Raw genomic sequence first — 13,436 nt, forward strand, 5'->3', positions numbered from 1 at the left:
GTCAATGTAAACTGGTCCAATCCACAGTCACCAGCATTTTTTCTTTTACTGGAAGGGGTTTCCAATCCAGGATCAAAAGGCTCCTTTCTTTTTCTGGAAGGGGTTTCCAATCCAGAATAAAAAGGCTCCTTTCTTTTACTGGAAGGGGTTTCCAATCCAGGATAAAAAGGCTCCTTTCTTTTACTGGAAGGGGTTTCCAATCCAGGATAAAAAGGCTCCTTTCTTTTTCTGGAAGGGGTTTCCAATCCAGGATAAAAAGGCTCCTTTCTTTTTCTGGAAGGGGTTTCCAATCCATGATAAAAAGGCTCATTTCTTTTACTGGAAGGGGGTTCCAATCCAGGATCAGCATTCTCCTGTTTTTGGTAGTGATTCTTAGAACCAAGCACAGCACCAACAACGTTTTTTATAAATCGCAACATTATAGAATAAATCAAAATATGGTAAGTTTAAAAAATGGTGTTAGCTTTTTTCCCCCTCTTATTCTAAAGGTGCATGGGTTTCCTGTGACGTCGATGAAGTCTTCCTTTGAATATGTAATCGAATTCAATGACGTATATTCACGCATCAAAGGCACTTACTCACGTGACACGGAAAGCGTTCGAAATTGGTATTTTTGGTTGGGAAAGTCCCTAACTGAGTGAAATGACCCGGAAGTATCTACGTGGCCGCTGGGGTACACGTGATCAGTGGAATGGAGTTGTTTCTGCTGATGTTTCCTCGTTACTGTACTTAAGTCGTTTTTTTGTGGATATCTGTACTTTACTATTTATATTTATTTTTCTTCACTACATTTTGCAAAGAAAACTGATACTTTTACATTTCCCCTGAAACCTTCGTTACTCGCTACAAAATCAAATCTATCTTTAGAAAAAAATTAATCGTGAGACCAACGTCGGGGACTGTGGTGGAACAGACTCCAAGCCAGCAGGTTGAATCAGTGGTCCGAGTTTAAGTTACATCATTGGTTAATCACGTTATTGCGCTAGTGCTCTTTTATTCCCAGTGATGCCCGGGATGCTAACATAGCTAGCGAGCGGCTACTATGAGTAGATGACTGTTTTCATGATGGATGCACCTGCTACTCCCGCAACAAACGACAGTGGTGACGAAGACCAACAACGGATTGGATAATATCTCTGGCGGGGTAGGGAGACATGTTTCTGACCTTCTAATGTAGGTGTACGTGGTGCATGGTAGGCTAACGTTCGCTAGCTATCGTAAATCAAATGAGACAGTGTAGTAGAAGTCAGACTATAGCTTCAAGGTAAAAAAGGAGCGTCCACTTTCAACACAATAAAAGTCGGATCATAGTGTAAATATCTGACGTACGGATTCTTGAAAATCACAGGCTTGAGATTATAAACACAAGCTGCAAATACTGCAGTTATTGCAGAGTATTTGATGTGATTTGGACATTTTAACCCCTGGGATTCCTCATCAATCAGTACAGCAGATGAAGCCTCATGGGTGAGTGGCAAAACATCTTCCACTCTACAACTGATAGTTCAGGGTATTTTATTAATGTATTTTAAACAAAACAAAACAAGCTTCCAACATGCATTAGACCAACTTTCTCAAAACTACATAGATTTTTGTTCTCCGCCTGGGGGCTTTGGAAACAAGTTGAGACGACAACATTGGCACTGAAGCAGTCACCTTGTGAAGTGACAAAGGCAGAGCGGTTCTCCATTTACACGTTTCAGGAAAGGAACAAATAAAAAACAGATTCCGAAGATAGACTAAGTCTCAATCGGAGTTGATTTTTTAAAGACTATCGACTCAGGATGCATGACTAGTGGCCCACTCTTGAAACCAATTCCACGTGATTCCTACATTCCTTTTGGTAAACACCAAAAGTCAATCTGAAAAAAAGCTGTAGCATTAGCACTGAGGGAAGTTCTGCACCAAACAAATGTAGCAACAAGAACCTTTTATTCATTGTCAAATTGTCTTGGCAAGTGACATAATTCATTTGGATGTAAAATAAAGACACAGAGAGAGACAAAAAAAAACTGATACAAATTGATTGAAGCACTGAAGAGTCATGGAAAATGTGATATGATGCAAACGGCTTTAAAATAAATACAGGAGCAGTAGCTCTTCCCATAGATTAAGGGAGTGAGAGATGTTGGAGGTGGAGTCTTCGATGTGACGGCAGACAGCAGGACATGTTGAGGGGACATGCTGTATCGCACATGCAGTGTTTATTTATGTAAAAAAATAACTTGTAACCAGGACAAAGCAGCCGCTCAGGGCTGTAAGAGCGTCCTGCAGGTCCTATATGACAGTCTTCTTTTTTCCGCATTCTCATACAGAAACCGCTTGCTCCGCCTCCTCGACGCTCACCACTTCACCCTCCATCTCCATCTTCACCTCCACCTGAGAGTTCACCACCTGATGCCCGTCCACTTCTGTTGTGGTCACGTGCACCACCTGGATCTGTACCCCGGCCCGCTTAAGTCTCTCCACGTCCTCCTCGCACATCTCCGCCACCCCTCCGTCCTCCACCAAGACCGTCGTCATTGTCGTCTCCTCCTCCATCTCCATCACGTCCACTGGCTCGACCGTGACATGCTCCACTTGGATGCCGTCGTCCAGCAGAACCGTCTCGGCTCCCTCTATTGCGATGGCGGAGGCAGAGTCACTGAGGACCAGCTCTTCCGCCGAATTGTCCTCAATGGAATGGATGTGTTTGAGGTGGGCCTTTAGGTCTTTTGGGTGGGTGAACCACATATCACACATGGTGCAGTGGTTGGGCTTGTCGCCCGTGTGGCTCACGAGATGGTCTTTGAATTGGTCCCAGCTGTTGAATACACTGCTGCAGACCTGATGGAGGAGAACATAGTGGGGCCAATGTTAAAACTTGAGCAAAACCCCACCACAGGCCTGGAGCCCAAAACCAAACCTTTTCCATTTACTACAAGAAAAGCAACATATTATTTCAATTTGGAGTGAACCATCAATTTCTTGAAATGTTTGCATAGAACATGTCTTCAGCATTTTCTTATGAATTAATATCAATATTCAATCTATCAATTAATAGAATCCTTGCTGCTCTACTCAACTTAATGGAAACTAGACCTTTTTGAATACAGAAATACACCATTCACCTGTGAAGCACATCTGGCCTTACGTGGATCACGTTGACTACCTGAAATTGGCTGATAATAATATTCCACACACAACCGTCAAAAGAATGTTTACGACCGCCATACATTTTTACTTGTAGAGACCCTGTGATAAGAGTTGTCCCCAACATACATCCCTTTCAGCGAATTATGACAATTTGTTACACACGCTAAAAACTCCATTCCCCCAAATGTAGTGTGCTAAATGTAAGTTCGCTGTTGACAAATCATTTATTGCGTCACAAAATCTGAACTGCTTTTCATCACTGTAATAAAATATGTTTTCTACGGTGGACACTGCACTGGCCTGGATCCTGGACAAGCTGTACCTGGCATTCGTAGAGTTTCTTGCGTCCTTTCTTGGCTCCAGCCCCATTCTGACAGGCCGCCATATGGCACTTCAGTGTGCTGTTCCTTGCGAAACGCTCGTGGCAATCTGGACACTCATAAGGTTTTTCACCTACAGATAGACATATAAATGCGTGCATTTCAATACTAGATGAGTAACAACAAGTAAATGATACATAATGATGAAAAACTCCACTGAACACAGCCAGCGTTCTTTTCGCCTCCCATTCTCACCAGTGTGCTTCCGTAAGTGCTCCTTAAAGTGGCCGAAGTGGTCAAAGTGCTTTTTACAGTATTCACAGACATGCACCCTCTTCTGGGGTTTCTGGTTCTGAGACAGCTCTTCCGCATCAAAATGAAACGTGCCGATGTGCTGCTTCAAGGCGCCCTCCCTCGTGTAGGCTTTCCCGCAGTGGTCGCACACGTGTGGTTTTTCCATCGAACCCAGGTGGGTTTTCAAGTGCTGTTTGAGGTGGTAGTACAGCTTGAAGCTGCGATCGCACTTGTTGCAGCGGAACATGTTGTCCACTTGGGAAATCTGGACCTCCACGACCTCGACATTCTCCAGCACCTTTGAGGCCGTCACCGTTTCCTCCTGGTACACCATCTCCTGTCAAGTGCAAACACGGGGTGACCAGGGTTAAGCCTTTCATATTGAGAAGTCTCACTGTGTAGACATAGTTTGCCAATTAATAGACCATTAGAGCATACAAGTCAGTGTACCTCTTCTAGTTCTTCTTTCTTTAAGACCTGAGGCATAGGTTCCCCTTGCTGATACTTGCTGGTTATGTCCGCCAGAAGAGCCAAAGCAGAGTCGTCGGACGCCGCCTGAGCATTCTTTGCTGCATCAACCACCTCCTCCAGTCCGGTCTCCTCCAGCTCGATGGCCCCTCCTTCCCCAATCACCTCAATTTCCACCTGGAGCACATGGAAAATGTTCAGTCCTGACAAAATGTGAAATGTTTGCACGTCATATATTGGTTTGATTTTAGCGATGTATGTCTTTGAGTGTGACCACCATGAACGTACTGACCTGTTCCCCTTCCACTGAAGGTAGGGTTTCTGTAATCACATTAGAAGTCTCCGCAATCTTCCTCTTTTTACCTTTGCCCTTGGCCGTCAGCGAGGGATTCTCATTTATCCTACAAGAGAAGACAAGCTGTTGGTGAGAGGTAACAACGTTCATACCCAGACAAATTCCATTAAAGCTCATAATAAAAAGTTTGCCGCTGAATTTGGAAATTACATCATTTATATTCTGATAGTGATCATCTGCAGCGGTGGGTGACGTGACGAGTGAATCGAGACTCACTTTACGTTGAGCGCTTTGATGGCTTCCTGCATCTGGAGGTATTCCGCAGCCTTCCAGACATCATAGGCCTCTTCTTCTCCGACGACAACTAGCGTCGCTGTGTACGTGAACTCCATCAGCTGGCTAAAGGCTGTGTTGCTCACTCCTGTGTGTAACAGAGCGGCATTGGTGAGCAAAAGCTGCTCGACGCAACATAGTAATGAACACAAGAAAATATTTCTGCGGCTGCAACATTCTCTGCTGGAGAAGTGTGGAGCTTTACGTTATATACCTTCTATCTCCACTAGCGGCTCCTGCGTGAAATCTTGGAAGAACTTGTGGAAGAACTGGCTGCATGCTGCCAATACCGCTTTATGGGCTCTGAACTGGTGTCCTGCAAGAGAGATAGGAGACGTGGACATAAGAAGCATTGTTTCGGTATTTCCCCAAGACATCATAAAAATGACCTTTAATACACCCCTACTTACCATCCACAATCAAGGTGATGTCTGTGAACTGATCCAGCTGCCGTTGCTCATTAAGTTTGTCCATCATGACTTTGTAATGTGCCGGGTACTCATCGCTTTGCTCCAGCTCTACCGCCACGTCCACTTCAGCCGCCATCATTGAGCTTCTCCTTCTCTGCACAGAACGGAGGAAGATGGACATACGTGACTTAATATTCTTTCAGAAAACTAACACATCTATCAACTGAACCAACCAACCAACCAACCACACACACACACGTCACTTTGATTGACTTAGACTCCTGGAAACAGTTGTATCCCTTGTTTTGATGCATTGTGAGGAGAGGCGTGAAATAGTGTAGAGAATACTCACTTACTCAAAACAGCCAAAAAGATAACACGCCTTCTTTAAAAAAAAATTCAAAAACTTGTTCACACCTGTAATCATTTGGTGATGGTAAACAAAACAAAAGATCTAATGAACTAATTATTTTGGGCTGTCTGTTCATGACTGCATATCTTGACTGCTATTTACATATGGCCATAGAGTCCCATCCACATCTCCCCTCGGAGATACTTTCCCTGATCAGACTCACTTGGATAAAAAAAAAAAAGAAGTCCAGGTAACAGATGCATCTGTGTCATGGCATCAGTGATGTCAGCCAATGCAAAGTCTGTGACCTCAGTGAGTGTGACCTGACACAAGATTTATGTGTGTAACCTCTGCATGTTATTGCATACATGGCGGGGGAGCTGACACACAATAGTACCATCATAGCTTTCAATGTGATAAATATGTCAAAAAGTGAATGTATTTGATTTATTATCATTTTTTAAGTCACAATGAGTTTGCAGTTTTAGAGCACAATTAGCAGCCCTGTATATAAACAACGAAGAGAGACTCTAATTCAACTGAGTCTGTCTGGGTTGGAGGAAGTGAACTTATCTGAGATACGAGTTGCTCTTGCCAAAAACTAAATAAAACTAAACATAAAATAAAAGTGTACTATTCTTTTTAATAACGGACCCTGGCGTGGCACGTGAGGAGACCAGCACGTAACTCAACGAATGACCCCACACGTTTGTTCGTCTAGCTCACGTTACCACCTTTGCTATCTAGCGTTAGTTCATCTCGACGTTAGCTTAACTAGCACAACATGCAACCCGGCCCCCGAAAGAACTACAAAACAAGCCATTTCACATCCCCCAGACACACATGTAACCTACGCCAAACTCACCGTGACTAGATGCACCAATGTAATCGTTTCGATAATGCAACATGAAGGAAATAAACACGGTGCAACCCCACAGTGTCGAAGGTAACGGGCCTCCTAGCACGCTCGCCATTTCGCGTTTGACAATCAACATTACGTCATCAAACCGCGCATTAAAATACACTTTTCCCAGACATATTTCCTAATAATCACTGCTGTGGGTCAAAATACACGCCACAAACCATCTCTATACATACCTCAAGTTTGGTTGAGTTGCTTCAGAAAGTTGCTTTACGATAATATTTCCCTCGACGCATGTAGCGCTGTTCTTCTTTCGGTGCTACAAAAAGGGCGGTCGTTCGGCCCTCGGGCCTCGGCTTCCCAGAAACACTTGCGAAGTCAAGGACGCTGAGGAGCGTTGCTTAGTGACAGCGGCGAGTGACGACTGTCTTCATCCGGTGTTCTGTTCCTCTGATCAATGAAAAAGCAAGAATATAACTACCAAAACGGATAATAGCGTATTCAGATTTAACGCAGACTACCGATCAAAATAACAAAATATATAATAAACAATAAACACAGCATAATGTGCCAGGCCTTGTTAATCCAGAAAGTTACAATAACTTCAAGTAATGTGTAATGCAGTGTAGGCGTACTGTCACTGTTATTAAAGGGAGAAAAAACAGACTATTAGATTACAAGATACAAGAAAAAGACCTGCATTGAAATATAGAGGAGGCATCGTATAAATAGCAAAATACTTAAAGTAAGTTCTCATTCGGCGGCAGAAAGCTATAGACCAGGTCAGATGTCATAACACTGCAGCTTTTGCAAGCCATTCGCTTATCATCACCAGGAAATATGTGAATATACAAACAAACTAAATCTCAGTATTCATCCCTTATCTGTCTGTAGAGATAAGATAAGGCATAACTAAGCCGAACAAATGATAGTATATAGTCAAATAAATATACACAAAAAAAGTATATATGGTATATACAAATAAAATAGTCACAGTAAAACAAATTACATGTTGAGAAAAAGAGGGAGGGGAAAAGAATCTTACACAGGATGTCGCAATGCATGGCCGAAAAAGCACGACAGCTATTATTACGATGTTCTGAATTATAAAGAAGTGAAAATACTGTCTTACATGTGTTACAACCTACAATTCACATGCACCAAAGCGTGAAGTATCTCTGAGGATGTTTTACGCTATAAGATTATGATCTTAGTCCTTATAGTTTATTATGGATTCATATAATCGAGTCAGATCTCTTGAAATGCCCTGATCTGCATTCTTCGCTGCAGGTCAGTGTACTTTGATAAAGAGCATAATGTCAACATATGTCTCAGTGCCAGACACTGTAAATGAGTAACACGGTGCCACAGAAAGCCAGTCCTGGCAGTTCAAATGCCATGTTCTGTTGCGTCAGCTGACTCTACACCACACCACAACCGTCCCATCTTGCTTCACTGATCAAGTGGTGTTTATATACAACTGATATTCAACTTTACTCTGAAAACGGATGCATGTTCGGCTGCACCACAGCCTCCATGTTTGGTTCGGTTCTACTCTGTTTGTATGTGTCCATGCAAATTTGACTCTACACTGCTGTGCACCTCCCTTACATGTCTGCAGCAAACATTCAGAGAGGTTGACACGTGCAGGTCCACTAACCCTGCTACAGCTTGTGGCTCCGTGTTCCGGGCAGAAACTCCTAAAACGGCACACCTTGTCTTATCTCAAATATTGGACTGCGAGAACCTTGAGTGGTGAATCTTGCAGAGATATATACGCCTATGACACAACCCAACGACGCTGCAAAACACATCCTCAAAATCACCATGGAGAAAAACAAAACACTTCTCTAACCCAGTTACAACTATGAGCTGCAAATACATAGCAGAAACTTACTGCGGGGCTATTGTTACTTTTATTGCACCCTTTGCATGTACTGCTCGCCATAGTCTCAGATACGTTCACACACATTTTATTCTTGTTTCAACCACAATGCCACTGACATTTGCTGGCCTAGTTAATCTTATAACAGTTCACAAACTGCTCGACCTATATCGGCTCTGCAGACAGACACTCTCACCTGCCTGGTTGGACTTTGACGTTTTGCTTATGCAATAATTGCTCCCTCACCTAAATCAGATACACAAGTTTTAAGAAGAATTCAAATGTGCAGGATACTTCATCCTGAGATCATGTCACTTGAGATAATTTTCTTGTTGTGTGGACCCTGCAAAAACATGCTGACCAGAGTCCCACCCTTTTTCACTTCCCCTCTCTGCGTTGAAAGTGAAAAACAGAATTGCACAATGGTCTTCTACGTTCTCTGGGACTCATAATACACCTCTATCATGTACCTGGCACAATGTAAACACATTCAATTTGATTTGCAAGGCAGAGGCATTTACTATCCCAGAGGCCTGACATATGACCGATAAAGAGGCAACTGTTTCTCCTTCTCCTGAAGGAATTTATCCAAGAGGCCGGTTTCTACGAAACATGTTCTCTTAAAAAAATGCTGGTTTGAATCCTGTCAACAAGGGGGTTTCATGCAAGAATCATAAGACTTATTTTTTCTCGAGAAAAGTGTATGCATCAGCACACAGCTGGGGCTGAACTTTGTCCTACCTCCAGATAGAAAAACAACAGGCACAGTATAAAAGGGGGGCGCAGTGGAGGAAGAGACTTGTTTTTGTTCAAGGAGCGGCAGCAACGCGAGCTGAGCGGAGGGAAGGAAACTTTTATACCAAAGGGTAAGAATTCTTTGCATTTCATCGAGTTGCATAAAATGCAGTAAACACCCGGAAAGCGACGTGTATTTCAGGAAATTTAAAACTGTATGCTCTCGTCACTCAAGCAGGCTTGCTGTTCAACTATGTGCTGTGTCTTTGTGTTTACTGTGTATCAGAACCTCAAATAAACTGCTCCGCTCAAGTTGGAGAGTCTATCATAGCTATGTACAATCAGTTTTAGAAGGATTTTGTAGGATGTTGAAGTTGTAACCCTGCCCTGACCTTTTGTACAATCCTCTACTCTCTCACCACTTCCCAACTCCCCCCCGGGCCCCCTCTCCCTCTTCCTCTCCCTCTCCCTCTCTCTCTCTCTGTCTCTGTGTGCTCGGCAGATCTGGGCAGTGCTCCACGGGGATGTGGGCGTGCCTCAGTCTGCTCATCACTCTCTGCCTGCTCCACGGGGGCGGTGCGGAGAGTGATGGGGGTGGGCCTCGGTGTCAGCCGCCTCCGTCCTGGAAGATAGGGGATGTGGAGCCGATGAAAGGCACGATGGGCCGGGTGACGGTGGTGGTCCTTTTACAGGCCAGCTGATTGTTCTGCTTGGTGCAGGCTTCCAGGTGTGTGCCAGCGTTCGCCCTCGACTCTTGTATTGCACTTGTGTCTTTTTTTTAAGAACAAATGTGACTTTGCGTCCCATCACCACAGGAGCCCTAAATCGGTGGGAAAGCATGACATTCACACTGACTTTCTTAGTCAGAAAGTGTTGCAGTAATGGCATTAGACATTTAGCAGCGCCAGTTAAATGTTAAGGGGCCATTCTGCAAGGTTTGCCAAGTTGGCAGCAAGGTGTGGCAGGCTCAAACATGTCATTCTTATGCAACAAAGTCCCCCATCAAAGAAGTTCATGCTCGCCTGTGAAGCAAACTAAGCAGAAAAGCCTCATTAGCAGCGTTGTTGTTCAGCAACTGCGGTTTAAACTCTTGTTTTCCCCTCATCTGAGAAGAATGGACGGCCTGCGCCAGAAGCTGGAGAATCAGGGTCTGAAGGACGTGGCCTACATGGTCGTCAACCAGCAGAGGGAGCAAGCACAGCGGCTGCACGCCATGCTGGCACAGAGACTGTCTGTGAACATCACGCTCTACAACCAGAGCGACCAGCAGCCTGATGTCTGGCAGGCACTGAGCGGAGAGAAGGACGACTTTCTCGTTTATGACAGGTTTGTTGCCCGTAATTTGATCAAAATCAAGAGCAACTGCTTTCATCATTCTCCTTCTGTTCCTCACTATGTTTTTCTGCCCCTTTGCCATCAGGTGTGGCCGTCTCACCCACCAAATCTCTCTTCCCTACTCCATCATCGGTCAAGGCCATGTCGAGGGCGCGATCAAAGAGGCCTACTGCAGTCGCACATGTGGGCAATGCGCGCACGAGGTACAGGCCACACATAACTGCGAGAATATACATTGCATTCATTGAAACGAGCACTTAGTCCTCAGATAATATGTTTCAAGCCAAAACAAGCTCACACACTTACATTTTTGTTCTCCCGCAGAGCGTTGAGACACTAGAGGAGTGCACACCAAAAGCAGACACAAAGCCTGAAGCAGACACTCCCCTGGCTGCGGAAGAAGACGCCGGGCGCGGTCGCCATCACCAACATCACCAACATCACCACGGTCATGGCCACCATGGGGACAACCATGGCGTTCACCCTCATGGTCGTCACCATGGTCAAGACCACGATGGTGCTGGCCAGCAAGGTGTAAGACACCAGGGGCACGAGCGAGATGGTAGGATAGCTCATATGCAACACAATTACGAATTAGGCCAGATGCAGGAGGCGGTGTACATACACCAGATGCAACAGGATGCCCCCAGGGCCAATATGAGGCCTTGAGCACAAGAGATGTCCAAGTGAAAGTCAAAGCACAGCTGACAGTGGACAGCAGGCTCTGACAGCGACGCCTCTCCTCAGGCCAGCTGATGCTGACACTGACGCAGACTGTTTGCCGAGGTGGGGAGCGAGCAGCCGCTCGGTCTGTGACGCTGTGACGAGGCGCTGCCCGCCTCCTGACAGTGACACAAACTGACGGGCACTGTCAGGGAGACCTGACAGTGACGCTCGCCCCCCGCTGACTGACAGCCGCGACCTCAGCCAGCCCGATGAGCCTGACCCGCCGGTGTGAGCTGAAGATGAGATCATAGTCAGCTGTAAGCTGACTCGTATTAAGACCTTCCAGAAACACCGGGGCCAAGTGCTCTTTTATGCCAACTAGTATTACTCTGGGAAAGGGCGGGGCAACCCCTGACAGCATGCATGTGGGATAGATGAACACGAGTCCAACCTCACACCGATAAAGATTCAATAATGCCAACGATTTGGCAGCTTGTTAACTCATTCGACGACAAAGATAGGCAAATAATTGGATTGTGCCTTAAAGATGATATGCCGTGTTTCACCTGTCTTCCATGTGTGTGTCAGCGGGATGCCCTCATCCTTTCTCAGGAGTGCATGTGATTGTCATGTTCCCAAATGGCCCTCCTCCATTTGGCTCTCTCCATCCTTTATGAAGCCAGGTGCAGAAACTAAGCTCTAGTGGCGTCTGTATGAAGTCAGGCAGGAGAGAGAGGAGAGGGTAGTTCAGGAACACGAGAAACACGTTAAACATTTGAAAGGGAAGTATTGGAGATTATGTGAGGAAATAGAAGAAGAAAAAAGAACAACGTAGAGAATCTGCAAAAAGAGATCCAAATAAAATCAGATTGTGTGAATTTATTGAAGAAGGTTGCAGTCAATGCCAACATTTTTTGTTAGTGAAACCTAAAAAGCACTGGTCCGTTAGTGGGGAAAAAAAGAATCCTCACAACATATAAAAAGTTTATACCACTGTGTGTGTGTGTAGCGCACGCTATTGATCATTGTTCTTGAGCACATATAATTGCCATGAATTACTTTATTCTTTGTTTTGTTCTTAAAGCCTGCACGCTTAAACATGTATCAGGCGTATCTTTATCCACGAACATGCACATTTAATATGCAGAGTGCTGAGCATTCCTTTTCAAGGGACAAAAGAAAAAAAATACAAGACTCTATTGTTTGGAAAATGGCAGAGAGAAAATGAGAGTGAAGCGATGTTGGAATACACTCTGTACTCAATGATGGTTTCAGCGGGAAGATTAAACGTCACCCTGAAAACCGGATGCTTGCACAGAGAACTGTATTGTGTTGAGGCTGTCAAACATGGATACTGAGAGTTGAATAAAGATGGTTGAGTTACCTTTTGAGTTTGTGAGTGTGTGTACTTGTTACACAACAGGCCATTTATCGTCACTTTTGAGGTTTGGGGTTATTTGGCCTCATTGTCCTTCAGACTAGTCGAAAGAAAGTAACCAAAATAAACATGAAGGCGTTCATTTTGCTACTGTGTCTATTTTTGTTAGCGTAATCATTCTAAATTCCCCAAAAGACAGCACTAGAAAATGCTTAATAGAACATTTTATATCCTAAAAACATTTATGGCTGTTGACATTATATTCTTATTTATGGATTGATACAAAGTGACATCCAAAATTGCCTCTGTAAAAAGCTGTAAATATATATACCAGCCGTCATCCAGTGTCCAGCAATGTATGCGAATTAGCACATATTAAATAAGATAAAGCATTATTTGCATATTCAAAAATAACATTTCTGAAAACGTGTAATACAAACAATGACCGTCTTGATTGAAAGTAATCAGCTGGGAAAGTTCACGGTGAAACACAATCCATCTGCGGTTTCTCTTCTGAAAGCTGACACATAAAAGTATTTAAGCATACTACCTTTCAAATTTGCTGTGTGACTTCCACAGAGCAGAGAGATCATACAATATACTAGTAGATTCATAAGCTCCACGAGTCTCCAGCATGCCGTTTATGACCAGGAGACAGATGTATAGTCGTTATTTTCCCCAATTCTGCTCTGTAGATACACCTGTTTTCAGTAAAAAATATAGATCAGATATTTATTTAAGTGGTGCTCTTCAAGCTTTCCGCTAGATATCAGCAGATGGCGGTGAAGGCCAACTAGTCCGCTGGTTTGTGACATTTTTGTGACATTTTTGCATACACATTATAGATTAATTAATTAACACATTTCCCCCTGGGGATAAATAAAGTATCTATCTATCTATATATCTATCTATCTATCTATCAAAACTGTCTTCAAGACTGAGGGTGCAACACCCTCGGCTCAATTGCC

General features: G+C 44.1%; 2 protein-coding genes and 1 long non-coding RNA gene across 5 annotated transcripts; 2 read left to right on the plus strand and 1 right to left on the minus strand.

Moving 5' to 3' along the window:
* The first annotated feature begins 654 nt into the window (after positions 1-654).
* Positions 655-4,868, plus strand: LOC117736349. Its single transcript, XR_004609963.1, has 3 exons — positions 655-1,144; positions 2,316-4,648; positions 4,742-4,868. It is a non-coding gene; the product is annotated as an uncharacterized LOC117736349 (long non-coding RNA).
* On the minus strand, positions 1,499-6,849 carry znf131 (zinc finger protein 131). 2 transcript variants are annotated; one of them, XM_034541632.1, is made up of 9 exons: positions 6,706-6,849; positions 5,256-5,409; positions 5,060-5,161; positions 4,789-4,933; positions 4,510-4,618; positions 4,200-4,394; positions 3,711-4,086; positions 3,458-3,588; positions 1,499-2,826 (listed from the first exon to the last, which is right to left on the minus strand). In XM_034541632.1, exons 2-9 carry the CDS (start codon positions 5,392-5,394, stop codon positions 2,308-2,310), a joined length of 1,716 nt encoding a protein of 571 aa, XP_034397523.1. In that variant the 5' UTR covers positions 5,395-5,409; positions 6,706-6,849; the 3' UTR covers positions 1,499-2,307. The 2 variants fall into 2 exon arrangements, with proteins under 2 accessions (XP_034397523.1, XP_034397522.1); XM_034541631.1 differs by lacking the exon at positions 6,706-6,849 and adding an exon at positions 6,473-6,606.
* A 1,991-nt stretch (positions 6,850-8,840) lies between these two features.
* selenop (selenoprotein P) lies at positions 8,841-12,474 on the plus strand. 2 transcript variants are annotated; one of them, XM_034542309.1, is made up of 5 exons: positions 8,841-9,220; positions 9,592-9,816; positions 10,203-10,415; positions 10,510-10,627; positions 10,749-12,474. In XM_034542309.1, exons 2-5 carry the CDS (start codon positions 9,614-9,616, stop codon positions 11,385-11,387), a joined length of 1,173 nt encoding a protein of 390 aa, XP_034398200.1. In that variant the 5' UTR covers positions 8,841-9,220; positions 9,592-9,613; the 3' UTR covers positions 11,388-12,474. The 2 variants fall into 2 exon arrangements, with proteins under 2 accessions (XP_034398200.1, XP_034398201.1); XM_034542310.1 differs by having other exon boundaries at positions 9,140-9,220; positions 10,749-11,363.
* The last annotated feature ends 962 nt before the right edge of the window (positions 12,475-13,436 follow it).

This window comes from Cyclopterus lumpus, chromosome 9 (genome assembly GCF_009769545.1).
Source record: "Cyclopterus lumpus isolate fCycLum1 chromosome 9, fCycLum1.pri, whole genome shotgun sequence".
Classification (NCBI taxonomy): Eukaryota; Metazoa; Chordata; class Actinopteri; order Perciformes; family Cyclopteridae; genus Cyclopterus; species Cyclopterus lumpus.

Bases quoted from the DNA above. Each gene is read 5' to 3' on its own strand.
- znf131 (XM_034541632.1), bottom strand. From the start codon at position 5,394: ATGATGGCGGCTGAAGTGGACGTGGCGGTAGAGCTGGAGCAAAGCGAT. The intron at 5,162-5,255 runs GTAAGTAGGGGT...TCTCTCTTGCAG, and splicing joins CATCACCTTGATTGTGGATG to GACACCAGTTCAGAGCCCAT. The intron at 4,619-4,788 runs GTGAGTCTCGAT...CTTCTCTTGTAG, and splicing joins ATCAAAGCGCTCAACGTAAA to GATAAATGAGAATCCCTCGC.